We start from the raw sequence: 24,373 nt of genomic DNA, 5'->3' as shown, positions 1-24,373 counted from the left end.
TGTGTGCGCAAGCAGTTAAAAAGGCAGAAAAACCGCGGAAACGATCAATTGCGATAAAAACACCCAAGAGCGAAGATAACAGAGAATAAAGAAAAAAAACTAATTTTTTGGTGCATCCTCAGTGCTTACCTAACAAATTAACTTTGTTATCTTTTTTTTGGTTAGAGCGCCAGTTTCTAACAACCGTTGTTCACTCTTGATGCGGAATGAACTGAATTTACACTCACTAACTCATGGATCCGGTTCGAAGGATCAAACATGTGAAATATATTCACTAAAGTGCTGGATTGTGATATTAGCTTGTATAAATTTGATGAGAATGAAAATGAGAAGAGTGCTCCTTAATCGCCGGTCTGTTTGCAACTGTGTATTCGTTTGTCCCATAGTTAATTACATAATTCATTACAAAGTTCATTCGTTTAGTTCGAGCAGTTCATTTCATGCAGTCCTAATTAGTCAAGTAATTCTATCTATATCCTCTGGTTTAGTTCCTTCTAATTCGTCTGTGTTTTCCTATTTCAATTCATATTTGAATTCATATTTTAATATTAACCCAAAATCAAACAGACTTGTAGTGAAATCAAAATGTTTTTGATATCGCGGTTGGCTTCTTCGGCTTCAGCCGTCCACTCAAAACGATTCGCTGATAATATCTCACGTAATACCTTTGCTCTTGTTGCCAAATCTGGTATGAACGCTGAATAGTATGTGGCTTAACCCAAAAATAGCTGTAATTGTTCGGGAGAAGACGGTCTTGATGCGTCTCGGATCGCTTCAATGTGTTTGTCGACTTGTGAAGACCTTCGCTATCGATTCGGTGACCTAAGCACTCGAGTGGTGTGGCAAAGACACATTTAGATCGGTTAAGTTTCTGACCACTTTCCTTGATTCTGCCTAGGGTACTTGTTAAGGCTTGTAAAAGCTCTTCAAAATCTTTCGCGAAAACGATAATGTCGTCATAGAAGCTAACGACATTTGTAAGGCCTAAGAGAACTTCTTCCATTCGACGTTGCCAGATTGCGGGTATGTTGGCGGCACCGTATACTGCTCTGGTTGGTCGTATGAGCCCATGAGTTGTGGTGTTAAGAGTTAGGACATGACGAAACTGTTCGTCTATGGGAAGATGCATATATGCGTCGGTAACATCCAAATGGCAAAATAGAGTAGCACCTTTCATTCGGTTAAAAATACTCTCAACTCGAGGAATAGGATGTTCGTCTATTATCATTAAAGGGTTTACAGTAGGTTTGTAATTACCTGTTATCCTCAGCTTACCGTTTTTCTTAACGACCACGTGTATAGGAGATGCCCACTCCGAATATTCGACCTTTTCGTAAAAACCGGAATTTATTTTACTGTCGATTTCTCTGGCATACCTTTCTCGCAGCGCGAGGGGAACGTCGCGTGCTCTAGCAAACACTGGTGTTGCATTTTCTTTCAAGTGTACTTTTGCCGGGGGACCTGTCAGTTTACCCGGAGACTCACTGAAAACATCAGCATAGCTGTCTAATAATCTTGTTAGCTGCGTTTTGCAATTTGGAGATAATGTGCTATTTGACACTGTATGTGTTGAAGTCCACCGAGACTGCAGCCTCTTCGCACACTCCATGCTTTCCGCGAACTGACAGCATTCGATGTTTAGCGAATATAGTCGTCTCTCTCATTCTCTCATGATCCATTACGTGCATAATCCATTACGATCGGGGATCCTGCGATGTAACGAACACTCGGGATCTTATCTGCACCAGCAATAGACGTGGCTCGCGCGCGCGGCACCGTATTACCTTACTTTTATCTTTTGATCGTTTTATATATATGTTTTGTTAGAATAAAGTTTAAGTCAACAACAACATAAAAGTGGCGACGAGTTTAAGTGGAAATGGTCAACGACAAGTAGGGAAACGCAGAATGTCCAGCCCAGAAGAGACACCGATCATCGAGGAGCAACGTCGTCTCTCACAAAATGGGGTCCTGAACACAGGGTTCATTCACACCCAGCCACCGCAGTACACGCCATCGAATTCATCGCCGCTGCAGCAAACGCTGCAGCTTTTACAACAGCAATTGGCCCAACAGCAGCAGCAAATGGCACAGCAACAGCAACTGTTATCACAGCTCGTGCAACAACAACAGCAGCAGCAGCAGCCACCGACCCCATCTGCAATTTGTGCCAAAACCGAGCAACCCAGAGTCAGTGGCGGATCTAGCCTTTTGGGGGCCCTAGGCGGAACTAATGCCGGGGGCCCCCATCTCTTATTTGGTTCACGAAGTGGGGAGGGGTTTTTTAATATGAATATACAAATATGTATGTATATATATATATATATATATATATATATATATATATATATATATATATATATATATATATATATATATATATATATATATATATATATATATATATATATATGTGTATCATAAAGTTGACAAATTTTATCCTAAGTTCATAATTCATAAGTAATATACAAAGAATAAGTACACACAAATATTACGATATGCCAAGAACAATTTTGTTTTACGCTGTCGAATGCTTTCCGAGGAAGCATTAAACAGCAAACACAGCAGATCACAATAACCAATCGGTTATAGTAAACCTTAAACTTAAATTTATATTGATAACGACCAGTGTTGCGAACGGTGACGTTCATCGACATAAAATTGTAAACATTCATTCGATTTGAAGCTTCCCATTCCCATCTCTCTCTGTCATTTGACATTCCCGTCAAAAAATGTCATTTGACATGAAGACATTTTCAAGATACATTCATTAGACATTCGCCAACCTGTATGAATCGTGAACTGTGTCGTATTGCAAACGGCCGTATTCAACGTATTCAAATGACATTCAGACTACATTGTTTACATTTCATGTCATCGGATCAGCCCTGACGGTAGCGACACGAATGAATTTCGTTTAATGACAGTCGTGTCGTGGAAGCATTGAATGTCATCAGCCAAAAATTATTTTGACCGGCTGTTTACGATGACTGTCATGAAAAATGTCAACAGTTAACAACACTGATAACGACTATCTACAACGACAACGACGCTATCTACAACGACTTTAAGAGAAACACTTCTGGTGCAAACAGGTATATCATACACAGGGTTTCCTAAGGTTTTTGATTGCTTCCCAATTTTATTTTTGTAAGTGTTCCCAAGATCTTTTAGGCATTTCCCAATTTTTTGAATTCTAATGCAGGTAAATTACTAGAAACCAATAAACAGTGGAAACAAATAAAAAAAATCCATGGGATACGACGAACAAATCGTTTGATGAGCCCAAGAAGATGCGGGAACCGACAAATCAATCGTGGGCAGCCATGTATCAAGGAGAATTTTGCTCCTTTTTCCAGTTCATAAATCTTTCTTGCCAAAGTCATATTTGAATGCAGACGAAAATAATGATGTTTTTCCGTCTACATCCAAGCAATGTTCAACATTAGAAAACAATCAAAATCTTTTCGAAACCAATGAAACACAGAATAGTCCATTGGAAACACATGATAGTCCGTCCACAAATATGTCCTATATTAATGATATTGCATTGTGGAAACGTCCCTTTTCGGATGATTTCATCAATAAGATTGTTAAAACGAAACCTTCAAACTATGGCGACATTGCAAGTTCAAAAACACTTTATACATCTAACGATCAACCCTATTATCGCAGTCTCACCAAAGATCACTTCTACAGGAAAAAAAAAAACGGTGGTATCGAAGAGAGAACTTGGCTTGTGTTCTAAGAAACTTCAAAATGTGTTTATTGCTATCCGTGTTTACTTTTCTCCAATTTTTCATCTAAATTTGTCACTGGGTTAAATAACTGGAAATCTATTACCAGCCTTTTGACGACACATGAAACATCCAAAGAGCACATAGGTTCAATGTGCATTCTTTATAAAAGATCCCATATATTAAATAGAATCGATACCGACTTAGAATTAGACATAAGAAAAGAGGAAGAGTATTGGAGAAAAGTACTCACACGTGTAGTTAGTACAATAAAATTGTTAAGTAGATTAGGAATAGCATTTAGAGGACACGACGAAAGTGAACAAAGTGAGCGGAAGGGAAATTATTTATCTTGTCTAGAGTATTTGAGTGAATATGACAGTTTTTAAAAGAACATTTTGAGAAACATGGTAACCAAGGGCGTGGAAAAGTCAACTATTTATCGCATCATATTTGCGACGAGTTTCTAGACATAATGAGTGAAAGCATAAAAAATAAAATAATCGAAGAAGTAAAGTTAGCCAAGTATTATAGTATAATAGTAGATTCCACACCAGACATTGCTCACATAGATCAACTAACTTTCATCATACGTTTTGTTGCATCTTGTGGTAAAGTCAAGGAACGTTTTTTAGGTTTTATTCCGATTGACAAACATAATGCGTCTTATCTAGAACAAGAATTATTGGGTAAGTTAGATAACTTAGGGTTGAATATTTCAAACTGTAGAGGACAGTCATTCGATAACGCATCGAACATGGCCGGTAAATATTCCGGACTACAAGCTCGCATTAAACAACATAGTGCAAGTGCTGTATTTATTCCTTGTGCTAATCATTCTTTGAATTTAGTCGCTAATTTTGCAGCCGAAAATTGTACAGCAGCTGTACACTATTTTAACTTTTTGCAAAACCTGTATACATTTTTCTCCTCTTCAACCCATCGATGGAAAGTTTTAACCGACAATTTAAAAAAACACCTGCATCAGCCACCCGTATTGTTAAAAAGATGTTCAATAACCAGATGGTCAGCAAGGGCAGATGCTGTTCACGCGTTGAAAGAGGGTTTCAAAAACATTAAAGATGCTTTGTCAGATATCTATTCTGATAAAGATGAAAAATATGCGACATTAGACGAAGCAAATGCACTTCTAAAACAAATGGCAAAACATGAAACAGTGCTAATGACCGTTATTTGGAACACACTTCTACAAAGAATCAATGCTGTGAGTAAATCACTGCAGACGGTAGAATGTGAACTATTGAAAGGGGTTACATTACTGAAGTCACTTGTTAAATTTGTAGATCATTTTCGTGTTAATTTTACAAAAGTTGAAGACATTGCCAAAGAGGTATCTGATATATCTTCATTTTTACCACAGATAGGCGCTCCCGTAAACGAAAATTGTTTTTTGATGAATCTCAAGAAAATAGTTATGAATTTTCAATTAGGGAAGACTTTATAGTAAATTCTTTCTATGTGATATGTGATAATGTTAAAGCACATATATCACAAAGGGCTGAAAAGTACGAGGCAGTTCTGGAACCATTCAATGTTTTTTTATGATTGGGATTTGTCAGAGGAAACCAGAAAAAAATCTCTAAACAAACTGTCTGAAGCATATAAAAATGATATCGATAGTAGTAATTTGCACGACGAGTTCGACCATTTTTTTATCTTTATTAAAGATAACGAAGGTTTGGCAAAACCGCGTCAAATAGATACAGATGGAAATGATTGCAAGGTGAATTTACATGCTATGTATGAAGTGGCTAAAAACATGTCGTGCACTTTCCTAACATGGAAACATTGCTTCAAATACTTTTAACAATTCCAGTTTCAAATGCATCTGGTGAAAGATCGTTTTCAGTGTTAAAACGAGTAAAATCTTATTTGCGAAATTCCATGGGTGAAAAAAGATTGAATAGTCATGCGTTGTTGTATATTGAGCAAGATTTGATGAATGAATTGGAAACAGAAAACAATTATGGATTAAATCAATAATAATTGCTACAAATATAATACTTTTCATACTAGCCAGAAATTATATAGTTTACAACATACATTTACGTATCGTTACATAATTTTTAAATTAAATTTACAGCATTTTAAATGATTGTTTCGTTTTGTTACTTGGCATATTTCTTGGCTTTTATCGTAATATTTGTATGTACTTACGGTTCAGGTAAATAAATGTGGCCGCCAAGATGGCTTGTCCTGTTCCAGTTAATGCTTAAAAGAAGAAATGAAAACACGAAACTTACAAAAATCAATTAAACATTATTCATATCAAATCGAATATACTACTGATTAAAAAATTAAGCATTAGCATACCTGGAGTTTTCTTTGTAGATCATAAATACTTCATACGGAAGAGTTGACAAGAAAGTTTGAGCGAAAGTTTTCAATAAAAAACCTGCTGTAAATAAAGCCAGATGTTCTGTTCATTCTTGTATTCTTTTTTAAATAAATTTTAAACAGGGAAGGTAGGTAAAAACGGATCATGAAAATATGCATAAATTATCTTAAACTCGTCTTTGATCATAAAATGTGTTGAATATTTTTGGTTTTTATCGATTTTCATGGTTTTGTTTTCATCAAACAAAAACATGTTTTTTGTGCAGTTTTTAAATGTTCGGGTAAGACGGACACCTGAGGCCGAAAATACACGAACCGGACCGCCTGTTGAAAAATGTATGGATATGGCAGTTCAGAAAAGTAGTCGTTGAAAGTTTGTATATGGCTGTAATGAAAGCTGTAAACTTGACAGCATGAGGAATTCCGCGGACGCGAAATTCCGATCCGTGTATTTTCTGCCTGATAAGGGAAAGATGGACACCATGAAGGGTAAGATGGACACCCGAAAAAAACGTTGGAAATTGAAAAGGTTTATAATATTTTTACATATCACATTAATTTCCACGTCTAGGTACGTACATAAACTAAGTCCTGGTCAATTGCAACGACGGTTCAGTCGTTAACTTAGGAATTGTAAGTGCCTCTTCTAACACTTCGTAGAATGCAGAATCTAAACCATTATTGAAATATCGGGCAATAACAACTGACGTTTCTCCAGCTTATACAACAACAGTCTAGACCTTACCTTTGAAATTACTCCGCGAAAATTCTGCGACCACAGCATGTTCGAGGGACTAGTAAATTTTTCATGTTCAAGCTATTTTTTCCATTGAAAATTGAGCTTTTGTATTTGTAATCCCATTTTTTTGGCTTTACAACCGTTGTCGGTCAAGGCCTGCCTGTACCACTTCTGGGCTTGGCTTTCAGTGAGTTATGTATTTCCTCCCATAGCAGGATAGCCAGTCCTACGTATGGCGGTACGCTCCATTGAATGGGGCTTGAATGGAGGGCATGTTGTTAAGTCGTACGAGTTGACAACCCATAGTATCTCTCATCTATTTCTTAACGACTTCATACCAGTGCTCCCTCTTTTGTGGATTGAAATTGTCCATGTCGTGACAAGATATTGATTTTTTTAGGTGCCTCACTAGAGTCAAGCGAGTAATAGCATAACGCATGACTAAAATTTTGACCGGCGCTCTGGTCGTTGGAAGGTTTATATCTTCGAAATACACTTATTAAACGTATTGAATGAAATAGATTCATCGCAAATTGATATAAGAAGTAAAATAAATTATCAAATTCCGTGTCCATCTTTCGCTGCAACAGAGTGTCCGTCTTTCCCGCTTGGGTGTCCGAATTTATAAACCACCAGAAAACAATATGTTTGAATTTTTCGATTTCATTCTCCCACCAGTTTTTGCTTAATAACCACCACAACACATTCATGTAATAAAACTTCTAAAAATATAAATAAATGCAAGTTACAGAGCTTAAGATGCGCAGTAGTCAAATTACATCTACAAGGGGTACGCACGATTGAAAATTTGTTTTGTTTCTTGAATTTAACCAATGGATATATTATCCCAAAAACGTTCTCAAATGTGTTGTTTTACTTTCAGTTTGGATGCTTCATTGTTGAATAATTCGATATTAACATTTTCCATACATTTATGAGAAGTGTCCATCATACCCGCAGTGACCGTCTTTATCTACCTTCCCTACAAATGCCTAAATCACTTTTGTAGAACCCATTACATAGCTGCGTCAAACGCATAGAACAGTCGTTTTTAATTTCTGTACTATAATTATCTTGGCATTGTCCGGATGCACATCTGAGGATTTAAGGGCGTTATCAAGATCTATTAAGGAGAACATGTCAATGTGTTTAGAGTAAATTGACAGAAAGCCATGGGAAAATTTTGACAGTTAAATTGAACATTGTCTATGTTTAGCGATGGACGTTGCTATGGAGTGAATGAGAGTTTTGTTCAGCATTTTGCACTCATTTCCTTTTATAATCTTACAAGAATTAGAATCAAATTAGAATATTACATGGCTGATACAATCCAAGGATCTCTTTTACCATTCGTCGCCGGGTTATAAGCAAAAGACGGTATGCATATTGTACTTGTGTGTGCCGATTTGATGTTTCATTTTACTCTCAGTGTTTAACGGAAAGTAAATAGGACTTCTTTTAACCCAGTTGCAACATATAAAGTGCTGTTTTATGCCTATTAAACTTTTTGTTCTTCCAGCAGGACCGTTGCAAACGGTAGTGATTCGTGGTCATGGAATGGCAAGCAATGAGATTATCTATATACAGAGTGCACTGCAATTACTTCTCCTTTATTCTCCACAAGTGATTGACCGCAAGAAATTTAACTAATATAATCTTCCTAATAGTAAGTTCGTCTACTTTTCGACGTTAACTATTAGCCATTTTATGTAAACACTTTTCATGAAACTGTCAAAAGCGAGCTGAAAATGGCAACCTAGCAACGGGCTTTGCATCGACCTGTTCTCCTTAATAGATCTTGGGCGTTATCGTCAGCGTAATCTAAGGCTTACTTTGTTAAGGCTAACTTAGCTTCCACAACTGTGGGACGTAAACTAACAACTCTGTGTACACTTTCATTTCTGGGATGTAAACTCAATACACAGAATATTCCAACTCAAACGACATGGCTAGTGTTGAGTGACAAGATTTAATGTAATTTGCTGTAAGCAGTATGGGAGATTCACACACACACATCTGCATACAATATGACTTCACTGGTTTGGATACGATAGCTTGCCAACTTGTGAGTTTGCAGTCCATAATTAGGTAGTTTGACTGACGGCAAATGTGACGATTAAAAAGAGCGCAGAAAAATGTTACTCTCAAATCTTAGTGATCCATACTAAAATGCATCACAATGGCTTCTTTGCTTAATAGCTTCATGGTAATCACACCGGTGTTTCTTTCTTATGAAATCTACCTCGTAGGCTGGAGACGATCCAACTATTCACGTGCCAATTAGTGAACAATCCAACTAAATAAGATCCAACCTGTGAGTCTATAATGTATATATCATCCGAACCAATGGAACCAATGAATTCAAGAAACAAAACAAATTTTCAATCGTGCGTACCCCTTGTAGATGTAATTTGACTACTGCGCATCTTAAGCTCTGTAACTTGCATTTATTTATATTTTTAGAAGTTTTATTACATGAATGTGTTGTGGTGGTTATTAAGCAAAAAACTGGTGGGAGAATGAAATCGAAAAATTCAAACATATTGTTTTCTGGTGGTTTATAAATTCGGACACCCAAGCGGGAAAGACGGACACTCTGTTGCAGCGAAAGATGGACACGGAATTTGATAATTTATTTTACTTCTTATATCAATTTGCGATGAATCTATTTCATTCAATACGTTTAATAAGTGTATTTCGAAGATATAAACCTTCCAACGACCAGAGCGCCGGTCAAAATTTTAGTCATGCGTTATGCTATTACTCGCTTGACTCTAGTGAGGCACCTAAAAAAATCAATATCTTGTCACGACATGGACAATTTCAATCCACAAAAGAGGGAGCACTGGTATGAAGTCGTTAAGAAATATATGAGAGATACTATGGGTTGTCAACTCGTACGACTTAACAACATGCCCTCCATTCAAGCCCCATTCAATGGAGCGTACCGCCATACGTAGGACTGGCTATCCTGCTATGGGAGGAAATACATAACTCACTGAAAGCCAAGCCCAGAAGTAGTACAGGCAGGCCTTGACCGACAACGGTTGTAAAGCCAAAAAAAAATGGGATTACAAATACAAAAAGCTCAATTTTCAATGGAAAAAATAGCTTGAACATGAAAAATTTACTAGTCCCTCGAACATGCTGTGGTCGCAGAATTTTCGCGGAGTAATTTCAAAGGTAAGGTCTAGACTGTTGTTGTATAAGCTGGAGAAACGTCAGTTGTTATTGCCCGATATTTCAATAATGGTTTAGATTCTGCATTCTACGAAGTGTTAGAAGAGGCACTTACAATTCCTAAGTTAACGACTGAACCGTCGTTGCAATTGACCAGGACTTAGTTTATGTACGTACCTAGACGTGGAAATTAATGTGATATGTAAAAATATTATAAACCTTTTCAATTTCCAACGTTTTTTTCGGGTGTCCATCTTACCCTTCATGGTGTCCATCTTTCCCTTATCAGGCAGAAAATACACGGATCGGAATTTCGCGTCCGCGGAATTCCTCATGCTGTCAAGTTTACCCATATACAAACTTTCAACGACTACTTTTCTGAACTGCCATATCCATACATTTTTCAACAGGCGGTCCGGTTCGTGTATTTTCGGCCTCAGGTGTCCGTCTTACCCGAACATTTAAAAACTGCACAAAAAACATGTTTTTGTTTGATGAAAACAAAACCATGAAAATCGATAAAAACCAAAAATATTCAACACATTTTATGATCAAAGACGAGTTTAAGATAATTTATGCATATTTTCATGATCCGTTTTTACCTACCTTCCCTGTTTAAAATTTATTTAAAAAGAATACAAGAATGAACAGAACATCTGGCTTTATTTACAGCAGGTTTTTATTGAAAACTTTCGCTCAAACTTTCTTGTCAACTCTTCCGTATGAAGTATTTATGATCTACAAAGAAAACTCCAGGTATGCTAATGCTTAATTTTTTAATCAGTAGTATATTCAAGTTTCGTGTTTTCATTTCTTCTTTTAAGCATTAACTGGAACAGGACAAGCCATCTTGGCGGCCACATTTATTTACCTGAACCGTAAGTACATACAAATATTACGATAAAAGCCAAGAAATATGCCAAGTAACAAAACGAAACAATCATTTAAAATGCTGTAAATTTAATTTAAAAATTATGTAACGATACGTAAATGTATGTTGTAAACTATATAATTTCTGGCTAGTATGAAAAGTATTATATTTGTAGCAATTATTATTGATTTAATCCATAATTGTTTTCTGTTTCCAATTCATTCATCAAATCTTGCTCAATATACAACAACGCATGACTATTCAATCTTTTTTCACCCATGGAATTTCGCAAATAAGATTTTACTCGTTTTAACACTGAAAACGATCTTTCACCAGATGCATTTGAAACTGGAATTGTTAAAAGTATTTGAAGCAATGTTTCCATGTTAGGAAAGTGCACGACATGTTTTTAGCCACTTCAAACATAGCATGTAAATTCACCTTGCAATCATTTCCATCTGTATCTATTTGACGCGGTTTTGCCAAACCTTCGTTATCTTTAATAAAGATAAAAAAATGGTCGAACTCGTCGTGCAAATTACTACTATCGATATCATTTTTATATGCTTCAGACAGTTTGTTTAGAGATTTTTTTCTGGTTTCCTCTGACAAATCCCAATCATAAAAAAACATTGAATGGTTCCAGAACTGCCTAGTACTTTTCAGCCCTTTGTGATATATGTGCTTTAACATTATCACATATCACATAGAAAGAATTTACTATAAAGTCTTCCCTAATTGAAAATTCATAACTATTTTCTTGAGATTCATCAAAAAACAATTTTCGTTTACGGGAGCGCCTATCTGTGGTAAAAATGAAGATATATCAGATACCTCTTTGGCAATGTCTTCAACTTTTGTAAAATTAACACGAAAATGATCTACAAATTTAACAAGTGACTTCAGTAATGTAACCCCTTTCAATAGTTCACATTCTACCGTCTGCAGTGATTTACTCACAGCATTGATTCTTTGTAGAAGTGTGTTCCAAATAACGGTCATTAGCACTGTTTCATGTTTTGCCATTTGTTTTAGAAGTGCATTTGCTTCGTCTAATGTCGCATATTTTTCATCTTTATCAGAATAGATATCTGACAAAGCATCTTTAATGTTTTTGAAACCCTCTTTCAACGCGTGCACAGCATCTGCCCTTGCTGACCATCTGGTTATTGAACATCTTTTAACAATACGGGTGGCTGATGCGGGTGTTTTTTAAATTGTCGGTTAAAACTTTCCATCGATGGGTTGAAGAGGAGAAAAATGTATACAGGTTTTGCAAAAAGTTAAAATAGTGTACAGCTGCTGTACAATTTTCGGCTGCAAAATTAGCGACTAAATTCAAAGAATGATTAGCACAAGGAATAAATACAGCACTTGCACTATGTTGTTTAATGCGAGCTTGTAGTCCGGAATATTTACCGGCCATGTTCGATGCGTTATCGAATGACTGTCCTCTACAGTTTGAAATATTCAACCCTAAGTTATCTAACTTACCCAATAATTCTTGTTCTAGATAAGACGCATTATGTTTGTCAATCGGAATAAAACCTAAAAAACGTTCCTTGACTTTACCACAAGATGCAACAAAACGTATGATGAAAGTTAGTTGATCTATGTGAGCAATGTCTGGTGTGGAATCTACTATTATACTATAATACTTGGCTAACTTTACTTCTTCGATTATTTTATTTTTTATGCTTTCACTCATTATGTCTAGAAACTCGTCGCAAATATGATGCGATAAATAGTTGACTTTTCCACGCCCTTGGTTACCATGTTTCTCAAAATGTTCTTTTAAAAACTGTCATATTCACTCAAATACTCTAGACAAGATAAATAATTTCCCTTCCGCTCACTTTGTTCACTTTCGTCGTGTCCTCTAAATGCTATTCCTAATCTACTTAACAATTTTATTGTACTAACTACACGTGTGAGTACTTTTCTCCAATACTCTTCCTCTTTTCTTATGTCTAATTCTAAGTCGGTATCGATTCTATTTAATATATGGGATCTTTTATAAAGAATGCACATTGAACCTATGTGCTCTTTGGATGTTTCATGTGTCGTCAAAAGGCTGGTAATAGATTTCCAGTTATTTAACCCAGTGACAAATTTAGATGAAAAATTGGAGAAAAGTAAACACGGATAGCAATAAACACATTTTGAAGTTTCTTAGAACACAAGCCAAGTTCTCTCTTCGATACCACCGTTTTTTTTCCTGTAGAAGTGATCTTTGGTGAGACTGCGATAATAGGGTTGATCGTTAGATGTATAAAGTGTTTTTGAACTTGCAATGTCGCCATAGTTTGAAGGTTTCGTTTTAACAATCTTATTGATGAAATCATCCGAAAAGGGACGTTTCCACAATGCAATATCATTAATATAGGATATTTGTGGACGGACTATGTGTTTCCAATGGACTATTCTGTGTTTCATTGGTTTCGAAAAGATTTTGATTGTTTTCTAATGTTGAACATTGCTTGGATGTAGACGGAAAAACATCATTGTTTTCGTCTGCATTCAAAGATGACTTTGGCAAGAGAAACTTGTCTAAGGCATTTTTGCGTTTTCTTTAATAACTTAACAATTTTTGAGACCAAAACAATAAACCGTGCAAAAAAATCTCAACACAACGAACTAAAGTTCAATTAAATTATAATTGTAGCACCACACCTTGAGCTAGTGTATTTAAATATAAACAAATGTAGCACATGAACGAGCAAATTATTCACTTTAGTTTTCAACACTTGTTTCACAACGATTCACTCTTTCGACTTGATCCAATAAAAATTGCGATCAAACTGAACCTTTTGCTGCCTTGAACCAACTGAAAATGAATTTACTGTATGGCTTTGTACGCAGCTTAAAATTATCAGGAAAAAATTGCCTATGGAGGTTTGGCAAAGTGTATATGAGCTTGTGCTAATCTTTACACGGGAGCCAACGGTTTGGAGCAGAGGTTTTCAACCTAGAGAGGAATTTTGAATTTTTTATCAAAATTTCGATAAATATGATAGTTTGATACGATCTTTCCCAGCTCATGAGCTTGTGAAAAATGAAAGTGGGAAGTGAAATTATACATGCACCCTATATGGGAAAAAAGCTACAAAAAGGTTGAAAACCACTGATTTGCAGTGCGTTTTTTTGATCAGCCGAAAAACTTTTGCTACCTTCCGTCGCGTGTCAGTGCTACAGTTTTTTTTGGTGTGGGTGCGAGTAAACCAAAAGGGGCCCCTAACCAGTTAAAACTGGTGAAGAGGATCGTATTGGTAACTTGGAATGAAATTCTAGAGAAATGAAGTGTGTGTCGGGGCCCCCAGCCAGTTAATCTTTGTTTCTTTGGTGGTATAGTGTGACATGCCAGATCAATGTGTGTGCAAATGGTTTGCAGTGCGTTTTTTTGATCAGCCGAAAAACTTTTGCTACCTTCCGTCGCGTGTCAGTGCTACAGTTTTTTTTCGGTGTGGGTGCGAGTAAACCAGAAGGGGCCCCTAACCAGTTAAAACTGGTGGAGAGGATCGTATTGGTAACTTGGAATGAAATTCTAGAGAAATGAAGCGTGTGTCGGGGCCCCCAGCCAGTTAAGCTTTGTTTCTTTGGTGGTATAGTGTGACATGCCAGATCAATGTGTGTGTAAATGGATTTGTGGTGCAAACCAAAACGGTTCTTACGACAGATTTGTACGAAAACAGAATATTATAAACTTCGACGGGGCCCCTCTATAGTCGGGGCCCCAGGCGGCCGCCTAGTCCGCCTACCGTTAGATCCGCCGCTGCCCAGAGTTGATACTGGAAGCCCTTGCCGGTAATATTAGTGAATTCCGGCACGATCCAGAAGCGGGAGTAACCTTTGAATCATGGTACACGCGGTTTGTAGATTTGTTTAGTGAGGATGCTTCTCGCTTGGTTGACGCCGCCAAGGTTCGACTCCTGCGCTGAACACGCCCGGTTTAGTAATTTTATTTTACCGCGTGCACCGCGAGATTTCAGCTTCAACGAAATGGTGGAAAAGCTTACCGTCCTGTTCGGCAAAATGGAGTCGGTGTCAAGCAAACGCTTCAAGTGTCTTAATATTACCAAAACGCGCACCGAGGATCTGCTAGCATTTACCTGTCGAATAATAAAGCGTGCGTCGATGCGGAATTTTCTTCGATGACAGAGGAAGATTTTAAGTGCCTCATCCTCGTATGCGGATGAAAGGACGAAAGCGTACAGGACATAAGAATGATTTTAATAATTGTTAGCCACCATTGAAGACAGGAAAAACGCCACCCTAGAGCAGCTAGCAGCAGATTGCCAACGGTTTGTAGCGATTATAGCGCTATCAGCTTTCACACGCACTGACACTAGTGAGCGAGTACAGGCAGTGCAAGCCAGAAACAACCGCCAGTGGCCACGAAACACCAACAACGAGCGCTACCCCAAACCAGCACCCCGAAACGAAGCCTCCAAACCCCGCACCCCGTGCTGGCTATGTGGTGCCCTGCATTGGACCCGTGAAAGAAAAAGAAGCGCAGAAGCGGAAATTTGTCAGCATACTCATCGGAGAGAAGCCAGCTCGACTACAACTAGACACCGGATCGGAGATCACTGTCATTAACCAGCAACTATGGAAGCAGTTGGGTAAGCCTCACCTCAACCCACCCAAGGTAAGAGCGAAAGCAGCTACTGGTGAAGTTTTCGGCCTTCAAGGTGAGTTTGAAGCGAACGTGAGCATTAATAATACCACCAAGCAAGCGACAATTCGCATGTCAAAAGCGGATATGTCATTGTTCGGGGCGGATTTAATTCATCTTTTCGGCTTGGGGACCGTCCCGATGGATAGCTATTGCAATCACATAGGCACAGCTGAACCACGATCCTGGGAGCAAGAATTTCCATCGCTTTTTAATGGAACGGGCCTGTGCACCAAGGCACAAATTCAGCTACAGCTGCAACAGGGGAGCAGACCAGTTTTTTGACCGAAACGTCCGGTTGCATACGCGATGGAAGATGCTGTAAATAAAGAGTTGGATCGGCTTGAGAATCAAGGCATCATCAGTTCCTGCGACTATTCGGATTGGGCAGCACCAGTCGTAGTGGTTCGAAAGACGAAAGGCAAAATACGGCTTTGCGGAGACTATAGCACCGGACTCAATGCAGCATTACACCCGCACGAATACCCGCTTCCTTTACTCCAGGACATTTTTTCCAAGCTATCCCGTTGCGTAATATTTTCACAAATTGATTTATCCGATGCATTTTTGTAGGTAGAAATAGAAGCAAAGAGCCGACCCCTGCTAACCATCAATACGCATCGTGGTCTGTACCATTACAACAGGCTTCCTCCAGGCATAAAAGAGGCCCCTGGCGCCTTTCAGCAGATTATGGATAAAATGCTCGCCGGGGTAAATGGAGTATCTGCTTACATGGGTGACGTAATAGTTGGAGGAAAACCACAGGAAGAGCATGATGCATCTCTTGAAGAAACGCTGAAGTGCATAAGGGACTATGGGTTTACCATCCCGAGTGAAAAGTGCGCATTCAACAAGTCGGAAATACGCTACTTGGGGCATATCATCGACAGCCGAGGCCTACGACCCGACCCGGCAAGGATCGACGCCATCAAAAAATTGATAGCTCCAAAAGATGTCACAGGTGTTCGATCATTCATTGGTGCGGTAAATTTTTATGCCAAGATTATCCCTAACATGCGTAACTTGCGCCACCCTCTGGATAAGTTGCTGCTAGCCGGAAGTGTGTTCCAGTGGACACCCGAATGTCAGAAAGCTTTCAACCAATTTAAAGCCCTCTTGTCCACGGAGCTCTTGCTCACACACTACGATCCAACGCGCGACATAGTTGTGTCCGCCGATGCATCATCAGTTGGCTTAGGAGCAACGCTATGTTTATGTTTATGTTTATGTTTATTTGTCTATCGATGGACAATAATGCCCTCTCGAACCATTTTAGCAATGTTTTACAATGAGTTCTTTACAATGGATTACAATAACATAGAACATAAAAATGTGCACTATGGAACCAAGTTTAACACAGAAACACGATCATTAAACTCAGTTGGCGAAATCCTCGGCTCAAAAGCGTCGCTGACTGCGTTGAAAGCACGGCATATGAGTAGGAACGGGTCAGAGGAGCCAAATTGCGTTCTACGGTCGTCGAGGGCCAACATTGCCCGAGTCCGGAGCGGCCTGGCCGGAACGTACAGGTTGATGGCAGCCAGTAGTGACGGAGAGTCAATACGGCCGTCGAGAAGTCCCGTGATGAACGACAACCTGGCTTTTCGTATACGCTCACTTAGGTTGGGTAGCCCGAGTAGTACACACCTAGTCCGGTAATCGAGCCTTTGGTTCCATGAGCGAAGTGCAAATCGTGAAATTTTGCGCTGGATTGATGCCAATCGAGCTAACGGACGCGCTGCAGTTGGCCACCATACGATATTTGCATATTCCATCAACGACCGGATAAGTGAGCAATAGAGCGCCTTGGTGCAAGGTAAATCATTAAGCTCGCGAGTGCTCATTAAGTCCTAGCATTCTATTGCTGGTGGCTACTACATGATCCAGCTGATCCTTAAATGATAGTTTTGTATCGAGCAAAACACCTAGATCCTTAACACATTGTTTTCGCACCAAGGACTGTCCATCAAGCGCATATTCATACAATGATGGGCAGCGAGAACGACTGAAAGTGATGGCTTCACATTTATGTGTGAAGCATTACGGGATAAAGCATTACGGTTGCACCAACACTGGAACTCATGCAAGGAAGTTTGCAGTCGGGCGTGGTCTTCTGGTTCACGAATAACACGAAAAATTTTCGCGTCATCTGCGTACAGTAGATGATTATCAGCTGGAAGGATCAATGTCGCGTCGTTGATGAAAAGAAGGAACAGCAAAGGACCCAGGTTGCTGCCCTGCGGGACTCCAGAAGATGCATGCACTGGACTTGACATGTACGGGTCAACTTCACAGAATATTGACGATCTGTAAGGTACGATCTAAGCCACATTATCATAGGGTTTGGGAGACCAAGTAAGTCGAGTTTCGCTAGCAAGATGGAGTGCGATACACTGTCGAATGCTGCCTTGATACCCGTATATATAGCATCTAGGGTAAATGTACCAATAGTGGTGCAATTTGTGGTGGTACAGATGTATTTTAATGGATTTACATAGTCAGAAACGACAATTTCTGAATATCGCAACACATAACAGTTGGAATATGTTTTATCTTCGCAATCACAATCATTTTTACCATGAAACACATCGAATTTACGAAAAAATACATATTTTTGTGATTGCTTCGTTGTACCTATAATGGTGGTATGGTTCCTATAGTCGTCGTATTGTGTTCCTATAGTGGTGGTAAACAAAGATGCCTCAAAACAGTGAATAATATAATAATATATAATATATAACTTAGTTTTGAAGCTGTTTTTGTATGAATAGCAAGGATTACTGCCATAATAATGATATCTTTCGTAATTTGATCGTAAAAAATTTATGAATTTGGTTGATGAAAATATTGACTGAAGTACTGAATAACACCTGTCGTCAACCCATACTCAGAAGAGTTTGCTTGATTTGAAGTCGATTTTTCACTCAGCCAGATAAGCGAATTTTGGCCTTTGTTTGAAAAATTACTTACAGGAAACTAATTTTTGTTGCTTATTTTAATGAAAACAGTACGACATGTCAAAAATGTCGTCGAATGAAATCTAAAATTAGTTGTTTTTATTGATTTTAGAACTAGGACCACTATAGGAACATGCCTGTTTTGTGTACCTATAATGGCACTATGGTAAAAAACACTTAAAAATGCATAAATATGGTCAAAAGGCAAATACTTTTAGTAAAACAATAACATTTCATAACAGTTATGTAGAAAAACTAGTAATTGGAGTGTTATGTGGTCATTTAGAACGTTAACAGAAAAATGAGTTTCGTTATGAAATCCTAAGGATTTTGGAAAAATGTTGATACCTTTCACAAAATAATGGATTTTTCGGTCACTAAGAAACGGAATGGCCCCATTTCATTTTTAAATCCTTTGTAAAAGGCTAGAGAACATTTCACACAATCATAAATAACTTAACTACTGTTAATTTATCGTATGAGACGCATTTTAGTGCAATACCACCACTATTGGTACTAGCACCACTATAGGTACGTTTACCTAAGTTGTAAACCGTTATCGATAGATTTATGGCATTTGCTAACAAATTCTAGTAGATTAGTCGTTGTAGATCGCCTGGGTACAAAACCATGTTGATTCACACTAATATAGTTGCAGGCCGAGGTCAACAATGGCTCGTAGATTAGCAATTCGAACACCTTTGCACACACGCTGAGTGAGGTTATGCCACGATAGTTTACAGCATCATTCTTACAGCCCTTCTTGTAGATGGGTGTCATCCAGGAAGATTTCCAAGTGGCAGGAAAGGTTCCACATCTCAGGGACTCCTTAAAAATCTTCATCAGCGAGGGAGCAAGCGCAGAAGCACACCACTTTAGGGTAACGGCCGGTATACCATCTGGACCAGGGGTATATGAGGATTTGACACGTTTGATGGCAGAGGTGATCGTATCGACAGTGATGACTGGTAGCATAGGGAGCAGTGCACCAACAAGTGTGTCAGAGAGAGCATCGGCCACATCTTCTGGAACAGTAGTTTGCGAAGCGAAGTTGTCCTTGAAGCGCAAGGCAAACAATTTACACATTTCTGGCAGGGTACAGGCACTGTCACCGTCATAACGTATAATGCTTGGTAGCCCAGCAGATTTTCGTTTTTTGTCCATATAACTCCAAAAGCGCCTAGGGTACTTGCAGAGGGAACGTGCAGTTTGTTTCAAATAACTTCGGTGACAGGATCTATTATATCGGCGATAGAGAGAATGAACTCTGTTGTAGTAAAGACGTGACGTGCTGTTTCGTTCTGCTCGTTGATCAGAATAGGCTTTTCTTTTTTTCTTTTTTTAATGCATTTAGTGTGCGATCAGCCCATGGTGGTCCACGACGAGGAATTTTAACAGGAGTGCATTCACATATAGCAGATCTCATGAACTCACAAAAAGCTTCTATGGCATCGTCAATGGTTGAATAGTCCGAACAGTTAAAAGAATTGTCAAAAGATAAAATCAATCGCTCCAATTTTGGAAGGTCAACACGAGCATAATTCAGCCTTTTATCAGCATCAATGGCTGTAGCGATCGTAACTGGGGCTACGTTGTCCAAATCAAAGTCAAGCGGAGGGTGGTGTTCGTCGATTGTAGTAAGGGGATATTCACAGACACGTATTGAAAAACATGACATGCAACTGGCCAATTTGCGTAAATTAGGTCAAGTATTCGCCCCGATGAGTTAGTATTGAAGTTAAGCTGGTATAGTCCACTCTGATGCAAACCATCAACGAACTGGACACTGCGCGCGGAGCGTGCATGAGGCTCATAGAAATCAAAAGCAGCTCCATTTTCCTCTGAAGCCGATGTCCAGGATAGCGTAGACTGGTTGAAATCACCAATAAGCATGAACCTGTCTCTCGGACCAAGAGTAGTGCAGATATTAGCAACGAAGTCGATCAATGCACTTATTTTCTCCTCATTCATGCTATGGTTAGGAGGCAGGTAGGCAGCGGCAATAAACAAACGGTGGTCGCATAACTGAATACATACGCAAGTGAGTTCTAAGAGTTGCGGCAACGTAGGAAGCACATAAGGGAGAAGAGAAACGTTGCATGCAATTAAAACACCACCCCCACGAGAGTGAGAGCTGTTAGTGGCATCCCGGTCGCATCGGTAAACACGATACTCATCTCCTAGAAGGAGAGCGCCACAAGTACCCAGACAGATCCCTAAAAGTGGTACAACACGCATCCAGAGCACTCAGCAAGGCGGAGATTGGTTATAGCCAAATCGACAGAGAAGGACTGGCAATAATTTTCGCTGTAACCAAATTTCATCGCATGATATACGGTCGTCATTTCACACTGCAGACCGACCACCGACCATTGGTACGCATATTTGGCAGTAAGAAAGGAATTTCGACTTACACAGCAAACCGACTGCAGAGGTTTGCACTTACTCTTCAGTTGTATGATATGGACATCGAGTATGTAGCAAACAGGCTCATTTGGAAACGCCGATGTGTTATCTCGGCTCATACATCATCACGCCAAACCTGAAGCTGAATACGTCATCGCCAGCCTGGAGCTAGAAAACGGCTTAAGGTCAGTTGCCATTTATGCGCTTAGCTCATTTCCTTTATGTTTTAGAGACGTTGAGACAGCTACGTAGACTGACCCCTTGCTCCGGAAAGTCCATAAGTACGTGCAGGACGGATGACCGCATGATGTTTCCTTCGGAGCAGATTTGGCACGGTACCACAATAGGAAAGAATCGCTATCAACCGGTCATCCGGGGATGCAGAGAATGAAGGCGATTGCGAGAAGCTACCTGTATTGGCCAATGATCGACGACGATATTATGAGCTACGTGGCATCTTGTGGATCCTGTTTGGCAGCCGCTAAAGCACCCCCTCGAGCAACACCAGCTACATGGCCAACACCATCAGGCGCCTGGCGTAGAGTACACGTGGACTATGCTGAACCACTGGAAGGGTATTACTTTTTAGTGGTGGTTGACGCTTTCTCCAAGTGGCCTGAAATCTACAAGACTACGAGTACAACAACATCTGCCACCATCTCCATGTTACGGAACATTTTCGCTCGCTTCGGTATGCCTGAAACGTTAGTTAGCGACAACGGTCCGCAATTTACCAGCGCCTTGTTTGCGGAGTTTTGCAACAGCAGCGGGATCGAGCACATCACCACAGCACCGTTCCATCTGCAATCAAATGGACAGGCGGAGCGGTTCGTCGATACGCTGAAACGTGCACTGCGGAAGATCCAGAGCGACGAGACGTCCCTTGATGAGGCCCTGGAATTGTTTCTCATGACGTACCGATCGACACCAAACGCGCAGTTGAGCCAGCAGAAATATCCAACTGAGAAAAGGTTCGGCCGCCCCATCAGGACAGCACTGGAGCTGTGGCGGCCCCCATCATCACACTCACTATCACCTTCCTCATTTATTTCAGTTCGAAGTTTTCAACCTGGCGAGCTCGTTTCTACAAAATCTTTCTATAGAAACTCGTGGAAGTGGATACCGGGAAAGATCGTTCGTAGCTGTGGACGCGTTATGTATGACGTCATTGCGAACGATGGACGTTTACTTCGGCGCCACATAAACCAAATCAGGCGTCGTGCGGTAGCCCGTGCACCTGAGGGACATCAACTGCCGCTTGATGTACTGTTAGAGGAATGGTCTTCTTCTTCTTCCCGACCAGAGCCAACCCAGTCGGAGCTGGAACCAATCGTAAGCGAGCCAACAGCGCTTCCACCGTCATCGCCCCCTTATTCATCACCAGCAGCGACGACCCCGATGGATGTTCCTTTAACGACATCCAGCTCGCTACCTCCAGCCGACCTCGACAACCGTCACGGAGGTAGGACCGACCAGCACCTGATAGATTTGCCACGCAGGTCTTCTCGAGTATGAAGACTTCCGCGTCGGCTCGGAGCCTATCAGCTCATTTAGCCGGGGGAGATGTTGCAGTCCGCCGAGACTGCAGCCTCTTCGCACACTCGCGCGCGCGGCACCGTATTACCTTACTTTTATCTTTTGATCGTTTTATATACATGTTTTGTTAAAATAAAGTTTAAATCAACAACAACATAAAAGTATGGATGGATGTACGCGATGCAGGAGTGAAACGTGTGCTCCGGACATTACATAGAGTTGCTCCTTTCGCGTTGTGGCTCCAATCGTTACATTGACATTCATCCTACCAATACATCTGATGCGATGCCCGGTATAACTAGAAAATTGTCTGTCGCTTGTCTGCAAGGTGAAATGTGGTTTAATTGATTTGAGGGTTGCTTCTGATACGATTGCGCAAGGTGCACCGGTATCAAGCTCCATCTTCAGCGATTTACCATCGATCTTAACATCAACTCTGCTTGTTTGTCGACTCTGCTTGTTTGTCGTGTTTCGACGCGTGTATGGTTTTTTTTACATTAGGTTTTTCGTAGCCTAGCTTGTTAATAGCTTCAGAAGCTGCTTGCGACGTATTAATGTCTCGAGCAATATTGCGAGTTGCTTCTAACGCGAGGGCTACATCGAGAGCGTCTTGAAATGTGGATGGATTCTTTGCAACTATCTCGTCACAGATGTCGCGCTCTGTCAATCCATGTAACATTTGCTCAATAAGCATTCGATCTAAAAAATTGTCGTATTCGCAATTTGCTAAACCTTGCTTTAACCGGAGTACGTACTGTGCAATCGATTCGTCTCGTTGTTGCACGATGGTTTGAAATTTAATACTTTCTACGAATTTATTCTTTTTCTGGTCCCAATGAGCTACTAAAATTTTCTGCATTTCCGAATATGGCACTTCTTGTGGTTGTTTTGGTGCGACTAAAAATTTTAGCGACGTGTTTAGCTCGGCTCCCATATGCACACGAGCATAATCCGCGTACTGTATTTCCAGGATTTTACTTAGCTGAAGCGCCCACTCAAAGCGGTTAAAATAATCAGCGACCGATGTTCCTTCGTTGGCACGGTATTCGGGCATAGCAAATGACGGTGCTTTCGGAAGCGGCGCTGGTATATATTCACCTGTATTGCGTAGTTCTGCACTTACTTGTTCGACGGCTGGTCCGATGGATGCCTTAAGTGCCTGCACAAGCATTCCGGAAAGAGCCTTCAGCAACTCACGGTTATCATTTGCCATCGTTTTCTGTTGTTTTCAGCGTACAGCGAAAGAAACCTGTTTACAATATTTTTTAATAAGCTTACCTTTTATGAACGCTTGGGCGGGAGAATCGGCGATGATAACACGAAGATGCCTAGCACCAAGACAGGCACCTCCAGAAGCTAGTGAATCTACGCTTTTATTGGCCATAATTGCGTAGGGCCACTGTGATGTAACGGAAGCCCATCTACGAAGAGTGTTGGAACCTTATAACAGCGGCTTAGGATGGTTCCAACGACATGTCAATATTATCGTTAGGAAGAGAGAAAAAGAGGAAAACAGAGGAGAAAAAGAGAGAGAATTTGCAACGAAATAGCATAAAAAGGGTTCGAAAGACAAACCGCGGGAGTATAACCAAATAACCAGCGGAATAAAGAGACCAATTTTTTGGCAACATCTTACGAGTAAAACTAAAACTATCGAAGTGTTCGGCATTAAATTATTTTTCCGCTTCGTTTTCTAACAATCCAAAAAATTGCGGTCAACTATTGAATCGAAATATCGTTTCGCGGATCTAAGTCAAAGTAAGTCGCGCGGGCGTTTCTATCGCGTAAACAAAACCTTGTGTCGTGAGTGATGAGTGAAGGCAAGGCAGAGTACGCGTCGTATGCGGAGGGTGAAACTAGCTACCGAGAGACGAGTCCAATGGTGGAAATCGAGAACGTGGCCATTGACCCTAG

At 40.0% G+C, this 24,373-nt stretch overlaps 1 protein-coding gene across 1 annotated transcript; it reads left to right on the top strand.

Moving 5' to 3' along the window:
* The first annotated feature begins 1,908 nt into the window (after positions 1-1,908).
* On the top strand, positions 1,909-22,406 carry LOC120906227 (uncharacterized protein K02A2.6-like). Its single transcript, XM_040317741.1, has 4 exons — positions 1,909-2,190; positions 21,308-21,894; positions 22,027-22,255; positions 22,362-22,406. The coding sequence occupies exons 1-4, from the start codon at positions 1,909-1,911 to the stop codon at positions 22,404-22,406; spliced, it is 1,143 nt and encodes a 380-aa protein (XP_040173675.1).
* The last annotated feature ends 1,967 nt before the right edge of the window (positions 22,407-24,373 follow it).

Source organism: Anopheles arabiensis, chromosome X (assembly GCF_016920715.1).
Source record: "Anopheles arabiensis isolate DONGOLA chromosome X, AaraD3, whole genome shotgun sequence".
Classification (NCBI taxonomy): domain Eukaryota; kingdom Metazoa; phylum Arthropoda; class Insecta; order Diptera; family Culicidae; genus Anopheles; species Anopheles arabiensis.
This window is presented reverse-complemented; position numbering and strand designations above follow the sequence as displayed.

Coding starts and splice junctions, on each gene's coding strand:
- LOC120906227 (XM_040317741.1), top strand. CDS start 1,909: ATGTCCAGCCCAGAAGAGACACCGATCATCGAGGAGCAACGTCGTCTC. Junction 21,895..22,026: donor AAATATCCAACTGAGAAAAG/GTTCGGCCGCCC, acceptor ATCTTTCTATAG/AAACTCGTGGAAGTGGATAC. Junction 22,256..22,361: donor AGTCGGAGCTGGAACCAATC/GTAAGCGAGCCA, acceptor CGCTACCTCCAG/CCGACCTCGACAACCGTCAC.